Consider the following 17,209-nt stretch of genomic DNA (forward strand, 5'->3'; position numbering starts at 1 on the left):
GCCCAGACACTCCTCCGTTTCTTCAGACACTCCCGCGTTTTTCCCAGAAACGGCAGTGTTTTTTCGCACACACCCATAAAACGGCCAGTTTCCGCCCAGAAACACCCACTTCCTGTCAATCACACTCCGATCACCAGAACGATGAAATTTCTTCGTTAAGCCGTGAGTAAAATACCAAACTTTTGTGCAAATTTACTTAGCGCAGGCGCACTGCGTACATTGCGCATGCGCAGTTTGCGACTAATCGCTCCGTTGCGAAAAAAACTAACGAGCGAACAACTCGGAACGAGGGCCAAAGTTCCTGCTGCGATCAACTCAAAATTACCCCCACTGTTCTATAGAAGATACCAAGGTCCGTTCTATTGGACCACTCAGTTGTCAGTTATGACAATTATCCCCAGTGCTGTAACTAGGCATTTTAGCGCTGTCTGCAAAAAAATGGCATTGGTGCCCCCTTCCCCCCCCCATTTGTAAGATAGGGGTAAGTATTCATGGGGTTGGGGTGTGGCCACAAAATAATACCAATTCATACTACGGTGCACAGTAGTCTCCATTATTCAAATTATGCCGCGCAGTAGCGCCACTACACCAGGTAGAGCCCCTTTTACACATTACGGCAGACAGTCCCCCTTTTTACACTGTACAGCAGACAGCGTGCCCTTTTTACACTGTACGGCAGACAGCGTGCCCTTTTTACACATTACGGCAGACAGCGTGCCCTTTTTACATATTACGGTAGACAGCATCCCCCTTTTTACACATTACGGCAGACAGCGTCCCCCTTTTTACACATGACGGCAGACAGTGTCCCCCTTTTTACACATTACGGCAGACTGTTCCCCTTTTTACACATTACGGCAGACAGCGTACCCTTTTTACACATTACGGCAGACTGTCCCCCTTTTTACACATTACGGCAGACAGCATCCCCCTTTTTACACATTACGGCAGACAGCATCCCCCTTTTTACACATTACGGCAGACAGCGTCCCCCTTTTTACACTGTATGGCAGACAGCGTCCCCCTTCTTACACATTACGGCAGCCAGTCCCCCTTTTTACACATTACGGCAGCCAGTCCCCCTTTTTACACATTACGGCAGCCAGTCCCCCTTTTGACACTATACGGCAGCCAGTCCCCCTTTTGACACTATATGGCAGCCAGTCCCCCTTTTGACACTATACGGCAGCCAGTCCCCCTTTTGACACTATACGGCAGCCAGTCCCCCTTTTTACACTATACGGCAGACAGCGTCCCCCTTTTTACACTATACGGCAGACAGCGTCCCCCTTTTTACACTATACGGCAGACAGCGTCCTCCTTTTTACACTATATGGCAGCCAGTCCCCCTTTTTACACTATACGGCAGACAGCGTCCCCTTTTTACACTATACGGCAGACAGCGTCCCCTTTTTTACACATAACGGCAGACAGAAGAGATAGATAGACAGACAGACAGACAGATATATAGATACTTAACATCTCTCCCCGCTGGCAGGCTCCTCGGTGCTGGCAGATCCCGGGCAGGGGAGAAGGAGGAAGAGGGAAGGGGACTGAAGCTGCAGCAGCGCTATGTAATTGGTAGAGGCGCCGCTGCAGCAGTCCCCTCTCCTTCCGCATTGGCTGCCCACCGCCGCTGTGAATGCTGGGATAAGGGAAGCGCATCCCAGCATTCACAGCAGCACCGGCCAGCCAATGCGGAAGGAGAGGGACACCTGCAGCGGCGCCGCTACCAATTACATAGCGCTGCTGCGGCTCCAGTCCCCCTCCCTACTCCTCCTCCCCTGCCTCCGGCGCTGTTGCTCTCCTTCCCTGCCTCCGGCTTCTCCAGCGCGGCGCACACAGCAGAGGCGGCTTGTAATAAGTCAATTTGACTCAATACAAGCCGCTGGCCGTTGCGCCCTCAGGGCGACTGCGCTGTGTGCCAGGCACACCTGGCACAAATGTAGTTATGGCTCTGGTGATCCCTCCCCTATTGAGAGAGCCAGGCCTGACGAATGTCGCAAGGTGGGAAGAATCCTGACCAGCAGTACGGGTAAACAGTGGATGGTCTATTCACACCAGCTAAGCAGCCACTGCACAACAGGTATCAAGTCTGGTATTACCGCAGGTCACACACACCATACAAGATGAAGCAGACACAGTTCCAGGTTTGCCACTTAGGCTCACAGACAGCATGCATAAGATATGTAACCCGAATGCTAACCACCATCCCGGCCTGTCGCCTGGCCAGCTTGTCCGGCGTCAGGAGCACTGTGCTCTGTTTATACAGTCATATTACAACCATATTAACTCGTTCTGGGAAAGTTTACGTACCGATACGATAAGTGGTCACGTTTGTAGAATACATGTAGATGCTATTATATAATTTTATTTTTTTTACTGAATAAACAGAAAAGAACAGTGAAAAACGAACAATTACTAAAATAAATATGCAGAACATAAAGGTACGTGTACAGTATTCTCTTCAATGGTGTCTTAGGCTCTTTCAGATTCCTTTATATAGACCAATTAGAGTGTCCCTCATAGTGTTTTAAAGAACATCCCCATCTTTATTACATGTATAATACCCCTTTCACACCAGAAATGCCGGGGTCTTACCCGGGAATACGGTCCCGGGATCATACAGGGGCATTCCGGGGTAAGACCCCTTGCATACTGCAGTCAGCAGCCCAGCATATTGCCGGGTTGCTGACGTCAGTGTTGACGCGGCGGGGGCGGCGCAAGAGATCACATGATCTCCAAGCGCCGTCTGCTACATAGAGAGTGAACGGGAGCCGGGGCACATTGACCCGGCTCCCGTTCACACAGACCAGGTTCCCGGGAAGATCCCGGGACCAACCCTGGTCGATTGCAGGGTTGAAATGCCGGGGCAGGAATCCTGGGATTTTGACGCTGTACCCTTTCACACTGAGAAATTTCCCGGGTTGGTGCGCGTTCATGTGCAATAACCCGGGAAATTTTGGCCTGTGTGAAAGGGGTATAATACAGGTATATTCCTTACACAGAGGGGTATTCGGCATTGTGTGGAGGAGGGGGGGGTAGAGGCTTTAGGCAGCAATCCCATGTACTTCTCACTTTGTGCCTCTACGGTATCATCAGAACTTTCCTAAACATGTTTGTGATTAGCGCTGGATCTGCAGCGATCATTTTCCCTTTCAGTCGGACGGTCACATTTCCAATCCATTCCCACAGGAATCATTTCATGCCCTCTAATAAAAACATTTTCGTTTTATCCTCCCGGGTGGAATTTGTCGGAACGCCCACACAGTTCCCGGTGCGCAACAAACGGGACAAAACAAAGTTGTGCAACGTAGAATTTCTGTTCCTGGCACATTCCTGCCACGTTACAGCATCATACACATACAGGGACAATAACTAGGATAGTAAGTCTTCAGCTGTATACGCTCTATCAGGCTGGTTGTGTGCAAGATAGCGCCAAGGATATCACTGCTCTTGTCATGATGGAACCCGTATGACAAACACATCTGAAATCTAAATTAAATACCCTTTTGTCACATGAAAGACATTTTTTCATTATGGGACTGCAAGGCCAGACCTACCCCGACAGAAAGTGCCATTCCCCACATATCCAGGTTTGCATGTACAACTGTGTCCCTGCACCGAGTTTGTACAGATGGAATTCTTGTCACAGTCGCTTTCTCCGTTTCCACATTCATCATGTTCTACAAAAATACACAAAACAAGTTGGATGTATAAACTTTGTTTCATTTAGCAGGAAACATGTACACTACAACCTTCCTGCAGCAGTGTGACAGAAGCCTCATCATTACTCTGTGCTCCTGGGAGATCCTGCTCATGTCACTGCCCCTGTCACATGTAGCCAGTGTCGGACTGGGGAATGAAGGGCCCACCGGGGGAATGCAATGGTAGGGGCCCACATATAGGGGTGTGGCCAGTATCCAGAAGGGGTGTGTCCAGCCACCACATTGGTTTGCCTAACCATTAGAGTGTGCATTTCCTGGGACCCTTGCTAAATATATATAGCTAGTGCATAAGTAACAATGCACCAGCTTAATAATAGCAATGCACTGTAGAAAATACACCATAGCCCATGTGTAGAATAAGGTAAGATATGTATGTAAGTGCACAGTCTGGAACCTGATCCCAAGAGGAAGAGGTAGGTCCCCCTGGGCAGGGGGCCCACCGGGGGTTTCCCCTGTACCCCTGTGGGCCAGTCCAACCCTGCATGTAGCCCTGTCCTCACTGGCACATCACTCATCTCCTGATATACTCTGTGCTGCTGGAGATCCTGCTCCTCCCATTATATAACTCTCAGTCTGTGTTCCTGCTGCCTCCATTCCCCTCCTCACACCATGTCACTGCCCGTCACATGCAGCCCTGTCCTCACTGACACATCACTCATCTCCTGATATACTCTGTGCTGCTGGGGACCCTGCTCCTCCCACTATATAACTTTGTGGCTTCCTGCTGCCTCCATTCCTCACATCATGTCACTGCCCCTGTCACATGCAGCCCTGTCCTCACTGACACATCACTCATCTCCTGATATATTCTGTACTGCTGGGGACCCTGCTCCTCCCACTAAATAACTCTGTGGCTTCCTGCTGCCTCCATTCCCCTCCTCACATCATGTCTCTGCCCCTGTCACATGCAGCCCTGTCCTCACTGACACATCACTCATCTCCTGATATACTCTGTGCTGCTGGGGACCCTGCTCCTTCCACTATATAACTCTCAGTCTGTGTTCCTGCTGCCTCCATTCCCCTCCTCACATCATGTCACTGCCCCTGTCACATGCAGCCCTGTCCGCACTGACACATCACTCATCTCCTGATATACTCTGTGCTGCTGGGGACCCTGCTCCTCCCACTATATAACTCTGTGGCTTCCTGCTGCCTCCATTCCCCTCCTCACATCATGTCTCTGCCCCTGTCACATGCAGCCCTGTCCTCACTGACACATCACTCATCTCCTGATATACTCTGTGCTGCTGGGGACCCTGCTCCTCCCACTATATAACTCTCAGTCTGTGTTCCTGCTGCCTCCATTCCCCTCCTCACATCATGTCACTGCCTCTGTCACATGCAGCCCTGTCCTCACCGATACATCACTCATCTCCTGATATACTCTGTGCTGCTGGGGACCCTGCTCCTCCCACTATATAACTCTCAGTCTGTGTTCCTGCTGCCTCCATTCCTCTCCTCACATCATGTCACTGCCCCTGTCACATGCAGCCCTGCCTCACTGACACATCACTCATCTCCTGATATACTCTGTGCTGCTGGTGACCCTGCTCCTCCCACTATATAACTCTCAGTCTGTGGCTTCCTGCTGCCTCCATTCCCCTCCTCACATCATGTCACTGCCCCTGACAAATGCAGCCCTGTCCTCACTGACACATCACTCATCTCCTGATATACTCTGTGCTGCTGGGGTACACTGCTCCTTCCACTATATAACTCTCAGTCTGTGGCTTCCTGCTGCGTCCATTCCCCTCCTCACATCATGTCACTGCCCCTGTCACATGCAGCCCTGTCCTCACTGACACATCACCCATCTCCTGATATACTCTGTGCTGGTGGGGACCCTGCTACTCCCACTATATAACTCTCAGTCTGTGGCTGCCTGCTGCCTCCATTCCCCTCCTCACATCGTGTCACTACCCCGTCACATGCAGTCCTGTCCTCACTGACACATCCCTCATCTCCTGATATACTCTGTGCTGCTGGGGACCCTGCTCCTCCCACTATAAAACTCTCAGTCTGTGGCTTCCTGCTGCCTCCATTCCCCACCTCACATCATGTCACTGCCCCTGTCACATGCAGTCCTGTCCTTACTGACACATCACTCATCTCCTGATATACTCTGTGCTGCTGGGGAACCTGCTCCTCCCACTATATAACTCTCAGTCTGTGACTATCTGCTGCCTCCATTCCCCTCCTCACATCATGTCACTGCCCCTGTCACATGCAGCCCTGTCCTCACTGACACATCACTCATCTCTTGATATACTCTGTGCTGCTGGGGACCCTGCTCCTCCCACTATATAACTATCAGTCTGTGACTATCTGCTGCCTCCATTCTCCTCCTCACATCATGTCACTGCCCCTGTCACATGCAGTCCTGTCCTTACTGACACATCACTCATCTCATGATATACTCTGTGCTGCTGGGGAACCTGCTCCTCCCTCTATATAACTCTCAGTCTGTGACTATCTGCTGCCTCCATTCTAACCTAAACCACAGAAGTTGCAGAGACAGGAGTCACAAGGGAAAAAACAGAGATAATGCAGGCAAGAGAGAAAGAATATATAAAAAGAAATAATACACAAGACAGAAAAAACCTGGTAGTGATATAATGCAACGTCCTGTATGACATCGCCCTTAGCAACAAATCATAACCTGAGCAGTAACATCTATTTCTCTCTCTACACAACATGCCGCGGTCACTGTCCTGGCATCAGCTGAGAGTGCGGCTCTTAATGCAGCGGTGAGACGGGGACACAGTCCCGCGGACCTCCGGTGGGAATATCTGTGTTTGTTTCTCTGACAGATGGATCTGCTGATGTGCTCAACTTTACATCAGTGGAGGTCAGTGTTATTATTGAAATGGTAAAAATGGTATAATCTCCTAACATATAAGTACATAAAGCAGTATCTGAAGATATAAAGAGATTATATTAACTACAGACCTCCCAACATCCCAATCACTGAGGACTGTCCTGCTTTCAAGACCTTTGTCCCAACGCGTCAGGAGATAAGGAGATATTGGGGGGAGATGTACTGCTACACTCTGTGCCTCAGTGCCCCCTACCCGGCTGCCGAGTGTTGAGAGGAATGGTGGCGGGTTGGGTATGAAATACCGGTAGTCAAGATGCCTGTGGTCACATGACCGTCAAAAGGCATCCCAAGACTGAAGATCCAGACATCAGAGGGGGTAAGTATTTTAACACTCCCCTACCGTTCCCCTCCTGGGATAACGGCTAGGGCTAAACCTCCGGAGTTGGCGGCTAGGGCAAACCAACTTCCCTAATGCCTAACTTTAACGCCCAGTGCCTAACCCTAATCCCCCTCCAGGGTCGGACTGGCCCACAGGGGTACCAGGGAAACCACCGGTAGACCCCACTGCCTGAGGGCCCCAACTCCTTCCTCTAGGGATCGGGTTCCAGACTGTGCACTTGTATTATACATGGTAGATATGTTGCATTACACTGCACTAGACTATTGTGTATTTCAAGCCTCTGTGGAGGCTGGCCACACCCCCTTTGTAGGCTGGCCACACCCCTAAGCATGGGCCCCTATAACTGCATTCCCCCGGTGGGCCCTTCATGCCCCAGTCCGACACTGATCCCCCCCCCCCCACCTCTTCTCCTGGGCCATAACCCTAACCCTGATACTTACCTTCGGGTTGTCGGCTGTCTGTGTTCCAGCGCCGTCTCCTGAGTAGCGCCCGGATTCCGCCGTCGGTCACATGACTGTTGGCAACCCTACCGCTGGGATGCTTAACGCATCTCCTCCTTACGCCTAATTGGTTTATTCTAAATTCAGATTTTACATGTGTACATGTCTGGGTAGGATAATAGCAACATGTATTAATCCCACTTGACGACTTTCTGACTGCCCCCTCAGGGATGAGGCAGCCAGGTCGGCTTAACATGGGGCATAGGCGGGTGGTGCGGGGGTCTGGAGATTCAATCTGACAACTTTTCCAGGTGGCTGGGAGTGCTCTACTTGCCACAGTCAGCGTCCCCTTACTCCTAGGGTTTTAGGAGTACTGCCGGCCTGTTATGGAGCAGGTAATAATAGGTGTATTTAACCCCCTCCCCCTTCTTCCCGAGTAATAAAACAAGCATGCTCACTGTGTCCCTTAGTAACTTTCCATAACATAATCAAATGGTAGGAAGCATGCAAGCTCTCAGCACATTGGCTCTTAGTGGTCACATGATATTACGGTACCAGGACCACCTACCCTCACCTAGAAAATGTAAATAAGAAATATATCATGACATAATCTGAAAATGGAGAGGCACAGATTACACAGAACTCATTTTACATTAACAGCCGTATTTATAAAAAAATATTTTTTACTAAAATAATGTGAAGAGGGTGTTTTCACATCCTTTTGATATTATTTTAGTATCACCAGAATAAACTAAAGGGCAATTGGAGGATAATTCGCAAAATTCTCCAAAAAATCCATACATTTGCATATTTTGTTAGTAACCAGATTATATTTCTCATACTTGTAATGTTAAAACTGCCTGAATTTCTAAAAAAAAAAATATGTAAAAAGATACCAGAGGGGAGCCCTGTGATAATAACACTATTTTGAGATAGCATTAGTCGGGCTTCCCTCCAGTTCCCTGACTCCTGCACAGCCTTCTCTGCCTGATTCGTCCCCTGTGATTAGCCATTTGCGACTGATAGACACACAGGTGTGAGAGAGAAAAAAAAAAGTTAGAAACAAAAACAATAATATCTGCAACCAGGGACCAGTGAGGGCAGCCGGTCATCGGATTGCTGTGCTCCTGCTGTGACCCCCGGTGCAGTAAAGTGATGCTGCAAAACAGGCCATGGAATACAGCCGGCTTCTGCAATGTAGTGCAGTGCAGACCAGACTCATTGCATCTTACCTTATTTGTCTATAAAGGGTTTCTAAGCAAAGTTATACAGCGTAATTATACTAACACTACGCTGCACAAAGCCCAGGAAAATATCCACAGCTAATGACGTATGGGGCCACGCTACACTTTATTGCTCATGAAGATTTTATGGAGTCGTTATGGCGCTAATGGCTTTCTTACTCCAGAATGGTAACTCTGCATTTAACTAATATGGTCTCATTTACTTTTTGTTGAATAATATCTATTACCAGAAATTAGCAATATAACATCAGAAACAAAGCCGGGCTTTTGTCTACCCCCGGAGACTTCGCGGATTGCCGTTACTTAAAGGGACGTCCTGTAAAGAAGAGACATGAAGAGGAACGAGCTTACACTGGGCATTTGCAGAGTGCAGGTAAACATGAATTTATTTCCATGTATTGCAGGCAGGAACTTAAATCTGCAAGTTGGCAAAGCCCTGGATAGGTTATGATGCAGGACGACAATCTGATATACCACCTAATAAAAAGCCAACTCTCCAACTGTTCGCCTGGGCTCCGAGCTGCCTCTATTTATGAAGGTATAAAATGCTAAGTTGGTTTAGTAAGAGATAAAAATGTCACTTTGTACAATAATGGAATAAGAATGTGCAGCAGAGAACTCAGATATGTAACAACACAAACACACAATTAAAGCCGTGAGTGGCCATTGTAGTTGAGGGTTGCACATTATTTAATGGGCGACTTCACTTCATATATGTCAGAGATTTGATACAGAGTTTCCCCTCTGTGAGGGAACAGCCAGGGTCATTTTAACATATAGGCAAACTGGGCAGCTGCTCGGGGCCCCACAGTTCTAGGGGCCTTCAAGCAGGGGAGGGCTGGGATGGGCAAATCTGCTTCCAAGGCTGGTGTCTCAGGATCTTTTTGGGAGGCAGGTAGAGAATGACTGTCAGCATGCCGATTGGTGGATGGCTGGAGCTATCCACCAATCAGAGTGCTCTATTCTCTACCGGCGTCCCAGCCTGCAACCATCCAGTAAATGGCTGTCAGCATGCCGATTGGTAGATAGCTGGAGCTATCCACCAATCAGAGTGCTGGCAGCAATTCACTGTATGGAAGCATGTGGAGAGACGGCGTGGAACGGGTGTGGTTCGTTTTATCGACAGTATCTAGGTCGACAATGTTTAGGTCGACCACTATAGGTCGACAGTCACTAGGTCGACATGGATGGAAGGTCGACAGGGTTTCTAGGTCGACATGTGCTAGGTCGACAGGTCTAAAGGTCGACATGAGGATTTTTTTTTTGGTGTCGTTTTCTTCGTAGAGTGACCGGGATCCCAAATTAGTGCACCGCGTCCGCTCGCCATGCTTCGGGCATGGTGCCTTCGCTCCGCTACCGCTTCGCTCGGCACACTTTACCGTTCCAATCGTAGTCCACGTGGATCGTTAAGTATGAGAGAGAAAAAAAATGTGAAAAACTCATGTCGACCTTTAGACCTGTCGACCTAGCACATGTCGACCTAGAAACCCTGTCGACCTTTCATCCATGTCGACCTAGTGACTGTCGACCTATAGTGGTCGACCTAAACATTGTCGACCTAGACACTGTCGATCTTCAGACCGGATCCCGCGTGGAACTGTAGAATGGGTAAGTAATGGAGGCCCCTGATCTCCCCGGGTACATGTCTCCACCTACTGTATTAATTGTTATTTACCCTCATTGTTGCTGCCTGTCCCTTATTATGCCAACAGTGCAGGGAGATGATGCTACTTGGGGCTGTTACTAAAATAGTTTAATATGATTTTAAATGCTTGCTCATATATTTAAAAAATGGTCAATTCCTGCTGAAAGTTTTGTAAACACTATGGGGGATATTCAATTGTTTGAAAAGTCGGTTGGGTGTCTGTTTTTTTCCTGTCTATTAGATAGGAAAACACAGACCCCCAACTGACATTTTAAACAACTGAATACCCCCCTATTTGTCAGTTAAATGGTTAAACAGTATTATGGAATATTTCATTACTGACATTGAAGGACATGTATGACCGATACTGTATGTACACATGAAGTTGCTCATCACTAAACACAGGCTGATACTGTATACACTCACACAGAAGGATTCCGCTTTACATGTGTGGATGGGCGCAGAGGAGCCGCTGTTTACTGCAAGCAAGCCGCACTTTGGGGAATATTTTAATGTGATTTTTCCATTCATTTTTTACAGCGGCTTTCTGAGAACTAAGTCATTCATTTTGGTGGTTTTGTTGGTATTTACACAGCAATAAAAGCCAGCGGCCACAGATCTCAGCTGGGTGAGATATGATGAGTGGGCACAGTTACACGGCTGCCGGGCACCCGGCCACGGACAATGATTCGCGGTACGCGGCGCAAACCCAGGAACACAATTCTACTCAAGGTTAAAGTTTACACTACAAAAGCAGTCTTGTAGCACAGTGTGTGACATGGGTCAGCAGTCCCTAAAGCCCTTCGCTAACTCAGTGCCAACGCAGCAGCCGATGCAGGGATGGCAGAGCAGGAAAGGATGCTATAATAAGTCTGCACCAACTGAAGCTGAAAGTAGGATGGTACGGGGTGGTACGGAGTACCATTAATAAATATGGTAGTGGTACGCAGTACCACCAGCCCACCGCTGGGGCATAATTTATAAGGGGCATTTTTGTGTGTGGGACATAAAATGGTATCAGTTGCATAATATGTAATAGGCATTATGGTGTATGGTATAATATGTAAGGCATTACAGTGTGTGACATAATGTGTAATGGGTGTTACAGTGTGTGATATAATGTGTAATGGGCGTTACGGTGTGTGGCATAATGTACAATGGGTGTTACGGGGTGTGTGGCATAATATGTAATGGCATTATGGTGTATGGTATAATATGTAAGGCATTACAGTGTGTGATATAATGTGTAATTGGCGATACGGTGTGTGGAATAATGTACAATGGGTGTTATGGTGTGTGTGGCATAATATGTAATGGGCATTATGGTGTGTGACAATGTATAAGGGGTGCTATGGTGTGTGGCATAATGTGTAATGGGCATTACGGTGTGTGGCATAATGTGTAATGGGTGTTACGGTGTGGTGCATAATGTGTAATGGGCATTATAGTGTGTGTTATAATGTGTAATAAGCATTATGGGGTAGAGAATAATGTGAAATAAGCATTACGGTGTGTGGCATAATTTGTAATAGGCATTACGTGTGTGGCATAATGTGTAATAGGCATTACGGTGTGTGGCATAATGTGTAATGGGCATTATAGTGTGTGTTATAATGTGTAATAAGCATTATGGGGTGTGGCATAATGTGTAATAAGCATTACGGCATGGAGAATAATGTGAAATAAGCATTACTGTGTGTGGCATAATTTGTAATAGGCATTACATGTGTGGCATAATGTGTAATAGGCATTACGGTGTGTGGCATAATGTGTAATGGGCATTACAGTGTGTGGTATAATGTGTAATAAGCATTATGGTGTGTGGCATAATCTGTAATGGGCATTACAGCGTGTGGTATAATGTGTAATAAGCATTATGGTGTGTGGCATAATGTGTAATGGGCATTACGGTGTGTGGCATAAGGTGTAATAAGCATTACGGTGTGTGGCATAATGTGTAATGTGTGGTACGGTGTGTGACAATGTGTAATAGGCATTACGGTGTGTGGTATAATGTGTAGTAAGCATTATGGTGTGTGGCATAATGTGCAATGGGCATTACGGTGTGTTGCATAATGTGTAATGTGTGTTACAGTGTGTGGCATGATGTCTAATAAACATTACAATGTTTGGCATAATGTGTAATGGACATTATGGTGTGTGGCATAATGTGTAATGGGTGTTAAGGTGTGTGGCACAATGTGTAATGGGCATTACGGTGTGTGGCATAATGTGTAATGGGCATTACCGTGTGTGGCATAATGTGGCCATGCCCCTATTGTCATGTAGCCACGCTCCCTGACACGTGACCACTTCCATTTTTACTATCGTACTGAGAGAAAAAGTTTCTACTTGCACCACTGGCACCCGGTCAGGATTATATAGAGATAACACTTTTTCTATGAGTGCTTATCAGACACCACTACCAGCTGATTGGTTATACTCAGACATAGGAACCCACTGATCGGTCCAGCTACGACTCGCTCCGCTGCCCTCTGCACGTTCGGATGAGGGTCACCCACGGCCCCTGATCAGGATGATGCGTCAGGACTATCCCACCTGTTACTGAGAGCTTATACGAGGCGTCTCAGACATTTATCACGTAACATCCAACACATCTCACTCCCAGCGAGAATACAGACCGGTTTTATGCCAAAAAAACAATTCCGTCGCATCAAAACATTCTGTGTGACTTATAATTTTCTGTAATCATAGGCTGTGTGATGTTAAATGGATAAGTTGACGGAACATTTTTGGAACGATAATGAAAGATTGTTTAAGCAACATCTGAGAAAATGGGAAAACTGACATCGGGCGCCAATAACTTCAATATTCGGAGCCAGTGAACCAAGAACAGAAAATGATTGTTTATAAAGAGAAAATATAATTTACCACGGGGAGAAAAGGGCCGCTGTGACGCCGTTGCTGAGAGCTTTCTGTAATGATTCCTTAACTAGAACAAAGTGACTACAGCTGTATAGAGAACTGTAATTAGAATATAGCACATAAAAATAAATGACATTGCCAGGTATTGCGCTATATATACCGAGCGGTATACACAGGCTACAGCACCGGCTCTGTGCTGTATACCTAAGGCAGACCAACGGCAGAGACCTTGGAAAACATTTCCAGATGACCGCTAAATTCTAATGTCACAAAAGAACTAGGCTGGAAAGCATTAAAGCCACTTGTGTTATTCCCATTGATTTACTGTATAAAACACACTCAGCCAAGCGGCAGAAACTCGCCATTGATCTGAGCTTTGTGTAAAAAGATCTCAAACAGACGCAACGGTAAAAGAGTTATAACAAGCGATACTGTAACAATAACACCTCCAGGTTGAATTATTTTACCATTTGTTTCTTATCGAACAAATTAGTGAACTGTTGTTAAATGTAAGGTGACCGCGGTTTTAACTTTAACTATTCAGGGTCACATTTTTCAAAGTCTTTTATTGTATGTTTTGCTTTATATGAAATAGCCGGAGGCATTGGGCATCGCTGGGGTAATAAACAGACGCCGGAATTCCAACACCGCTTAGGAGACCAGCCCCCGGGACACCGACATCACAAACAAGGCCGGTTCTAGACCTTGTAGTGCCAAGGGGCGAAAATTTCCTTTGGCACCCCCTCCCGACAGGCAAAACAGGGTTAGTGTGCGCCTGAGGTGCACAGAAAAAATAGGGGCGTGGCTTCATAGGGAAGGGGCGTGGTCCCTGCCATTGTGCCCCCAGTAGTTGTGACCCCTGTAGTTATGCCCCCTGTAGACATGCTGATTGGTTATAATCAATTATGCCCCCTGTAGACATGCCCCTGTAGATATGCCCCCAGTAACACAAAAAAAAACCCAAACAATACTTACCAGCCGCCACTCCCGCTTCCCGATCGCTGCTGCCGCTGCTGCTCCGCCTCTGGCCGCCCGCTCCTCGGATCTTTGGGAGAGACGTCATGACGTCTCCCTCATAGCGCCGCACAGACACTATAAGCCAATTAAGACCTCTAGCATCTGACAATGGCACCGTCTGCAGCGGGCGCCCACACAGCCCACGGCGCTTGCTGCAGCCGGAGTGCGGGTGGCTGCAGGGTGACGGCCGCAGCGCCATAGGCACCTGCCCTGCTTGCCCGTGACTAAATCCGCTCCTGCTCCCGAAGGTAAGTATCTGTGTGGGTGTTAGGGTTAGGGTTAGGGCGTGGGAGTGGGGGTGGGGGGAGGGTTAGGCATTAGGGAGGTTAGGCACTAGGTGACCGCCATAATCCCGAATGCCAGGTTATTGTATCACACCCGAAATAGCATGCTGTCATTACTACAGAACCAATGGCAAACAATTGTAGAGCGCAATGGAATTTGCTGCGCTATATAAGAAACTGTTGATAAATAATAATAAACAATAACAATGTTTAGGAAACACCAGAAGCTTATTACTAAGGGTACTGGTGGCGGTTGCTGTTCCAGGCCACCATCAGAATAGGCCCACCACCCAAAATGTACTTTTTGTGCACTTAAAGCAACAATCCAACAAATATATCTTTAAATAGCAAGCTTAGTATTATTTAATTAAACATTTCTCATTTCTCATAGCCCCCCCTCTCCTAAAACAATTCATTATCTACTCCTGAAAACCTGTCTGGAAGGCAGACACATATGTTTACCAATCAAACACATATACAGAGACTGCCAGCTCTCAGTATGTCACGTGGTGGCACAGCAGAGAAGAAGCAACAGTGCACAGAGCAGGCTGAGCTCAGAGGTACGTTTCAAAGCCTCTCTGCTCACAACATTAAGTGAAATGTGATTGGATGCCATGGTAGTCACATGAAATGATGCAGAATTATAAATCATTAACAGAAGAAACAAACCAACGAAAACACTAATTACTTAGATTCTACTTTTAGTCTGCAAATATAAGTGGGGGGAAAATGGTAATTTTTCAATAGATTGCTTCTTTTAGGAGTTTTTATTGTCTTGTACAGAAAAAACAGCTCATCCTGTGGGAAACAGGTCTCACAAGAAGGTGAAAATATCTCTAGCACAATGACTAAATGATAAATGGTTCCATGTAAACAATCAGAATATCTTTCTCCACACCGCCCCTGGTATTCCTCTCCTAGCAGTGCTCCTCATGGTGACACTGATTAAGTCTGAATCACATGCTAACCAACCAATAAAACCTATACTGTAACTATTTACTTTTTTCCCCCGCAGGTTCTCAAAACTTTCTGGATAACAGAAAGTGTGGCGCCCAGGACTGACAGAATAGGCAGAGCCCCCCAACCCCACCTTCCGCAACTCCTGCAGCCCTGGGAGCCAGTTGCAAGTCCTGGGAGAAGGCAACAGGACATAAGGTGGCCCCTAGGCATGACCACGGCGGGCCGGAACCACAGCAGAAGCACAGGAGAGGAGTCCGAGGGACAGCGCCGGTTGTATTTCAGATTTGGAGCAAGCAGCAAGGCAATCGGAGCTCGTGGGCTGGAAGCCAGTCAGAAGCAGCCACTGCAGCAGCTCCCCATTGGCTGTTGGTTCTTGAGCTATGATTGGTTCATAGCTGGCTCCAAATTCAAAATGTCACTATCGCCGTTTGTATATGGCTGCCTATGGTGATACCACATGGGCCCCCTCACACTCTAGGCCCAGTACTGGAGTCCCGGCAGCTCCCCCCCCCTTCCCCCCCTAATGGCGGCCCTGACACCTGCCGTGAAGGAGCACACTCTGATAGGACATAAGCAACTTACATGTATCCTCCCCCTCCCGGAACATGGTGTCACTGTCAGGGCTGGTTCTAGCCCTTTTGTCGCCCCCGGGCGGAAAATAGGGGCGTGGCTTCATACAGAGGGCGTGGTCAGTTAAGCCCCCTGTAGAGTTGTGCCCCCATTTGTGCCCCTGTAGAGTAGCGCCGCTTACACAAAAAAAATGAATACTTACTATCCCCGCTCCTGACTCCCGACCGCTGCAGACCTCCGGCGGCGCCGCTCCTCTCCTCGGATCTATGGGAGAGACGTCATGACGTCTCTCCCATAGCACAGCATAGATAGACACTAGAGGTCAATTATGACCCCTAGCGTCAGTGTCAGTCCCACAATGCTGTGCGGTGCACGATGACGTCATCGCGCACCGCACAGCAAATGTCCTCTCCACGAAGGGAAACTAGACGTGTAGCGTCTAGTTCCCTTCACAGCGGGGGACACAGCGGACACAGCGGGGGCACAGTAGCACAGTAGCGGATCTTGCCATGGTGCGGCGCCCTCCGGATGGCGCCGGTGACCTCCGGAAGGTGGCGCCCCGGGCAAAAGTCCTGCTTGCCCGTGGCAACATCCGCTACTGGTCACTGTATTGCGCCATTTGTTCCCCCACTGTGCATCATCTCAACCGCAGCTAAATTACGAACGCTCTGTCCTACTTCATGCAGAAATAATTGTTCAAATTATTGTATTTCTATTTATTAAGCACCTGAGCTAATATGTTAATTACGGTTTGTGTAGCGCAATGTCAAAGGATAATTATCTCACAACACAGGAATAATCACAATGTTACAGAGACGGAAGACGGCATTCAGACAACCGTTTTAAGAAGATACATTGAAGTCTCTCCTTTTTAATTAGCATGTTCAAATCATTTTACAAAACTTTTTTTTAGAAAAATAGCAAACAAAAATATAACAACTCACTTCAGCTACAAAGAAAGTAACGCTGAATGATCAGGCTCGATTTATCTAGAAAAAAGGTCAAATTAAATCTCCTGTGTTTTTCTTCTGCTATGGGGGGGATTCAATTAGCCGTGAAAATGCAGTAATTTAGGACAAGTGGACTTTTTGCGGCTATTGCCCAAAAAGTGCATTGCAAAGGGTCTTTGCATGGGTATGCGTGCCCCTGCAATTCAACCTATCCTATTGCGAATAGCCAAAAACGGGATTCGTGCGATAATTATTGTCAGCAGAACC

At 47.6% G+C, this 17,209-nt stretch overlaps 1 protein-coding gene across 3 annotated transcripts in view; it reads right to left on the reverse strand.

Moving 5' to 3' along the window:
* NELL1 (neural EGFL like 1) overlaps positions 1-17,209 on the reverse strand; it is a 1,344,875-nt gene that overhangs the window by 378,596 nt on the left and 949,070 nt on the right. For 2 of the 3 annotated variants that reach the window (XM_063946373.1, XM_063946375.1), the window contains exon 14: positions 3,564-3,686. The exons of the other annotated variant lie outside the window; for it this stretch is intronic. In XM_063946373.1, coding sequence (XP_063802443.1) covers positions 3,564-3,686 — 123 coding nt within the window. The remainder of the gene's footprint in view (positions 1-3,563; positions 3,687-17,209) is intronic. 3 annotated transcript variants of the gene reach the window in all.

Source organism: Pseudophryne corroboree, chromosome 11, assembly GCF_028390025.1.
Source record: "Pseudophryne corroboree isolate aPseCor3 chromosome 11, aPseCor3.hap2, whole genome shotgun sequence".
Taxonomy (NCBI): Eukaryota; Metazoa; Chordata; class Amphibia; order Anura; family Myobatrachidae; genus Pseudophryne; species Pseudophryne corroboree.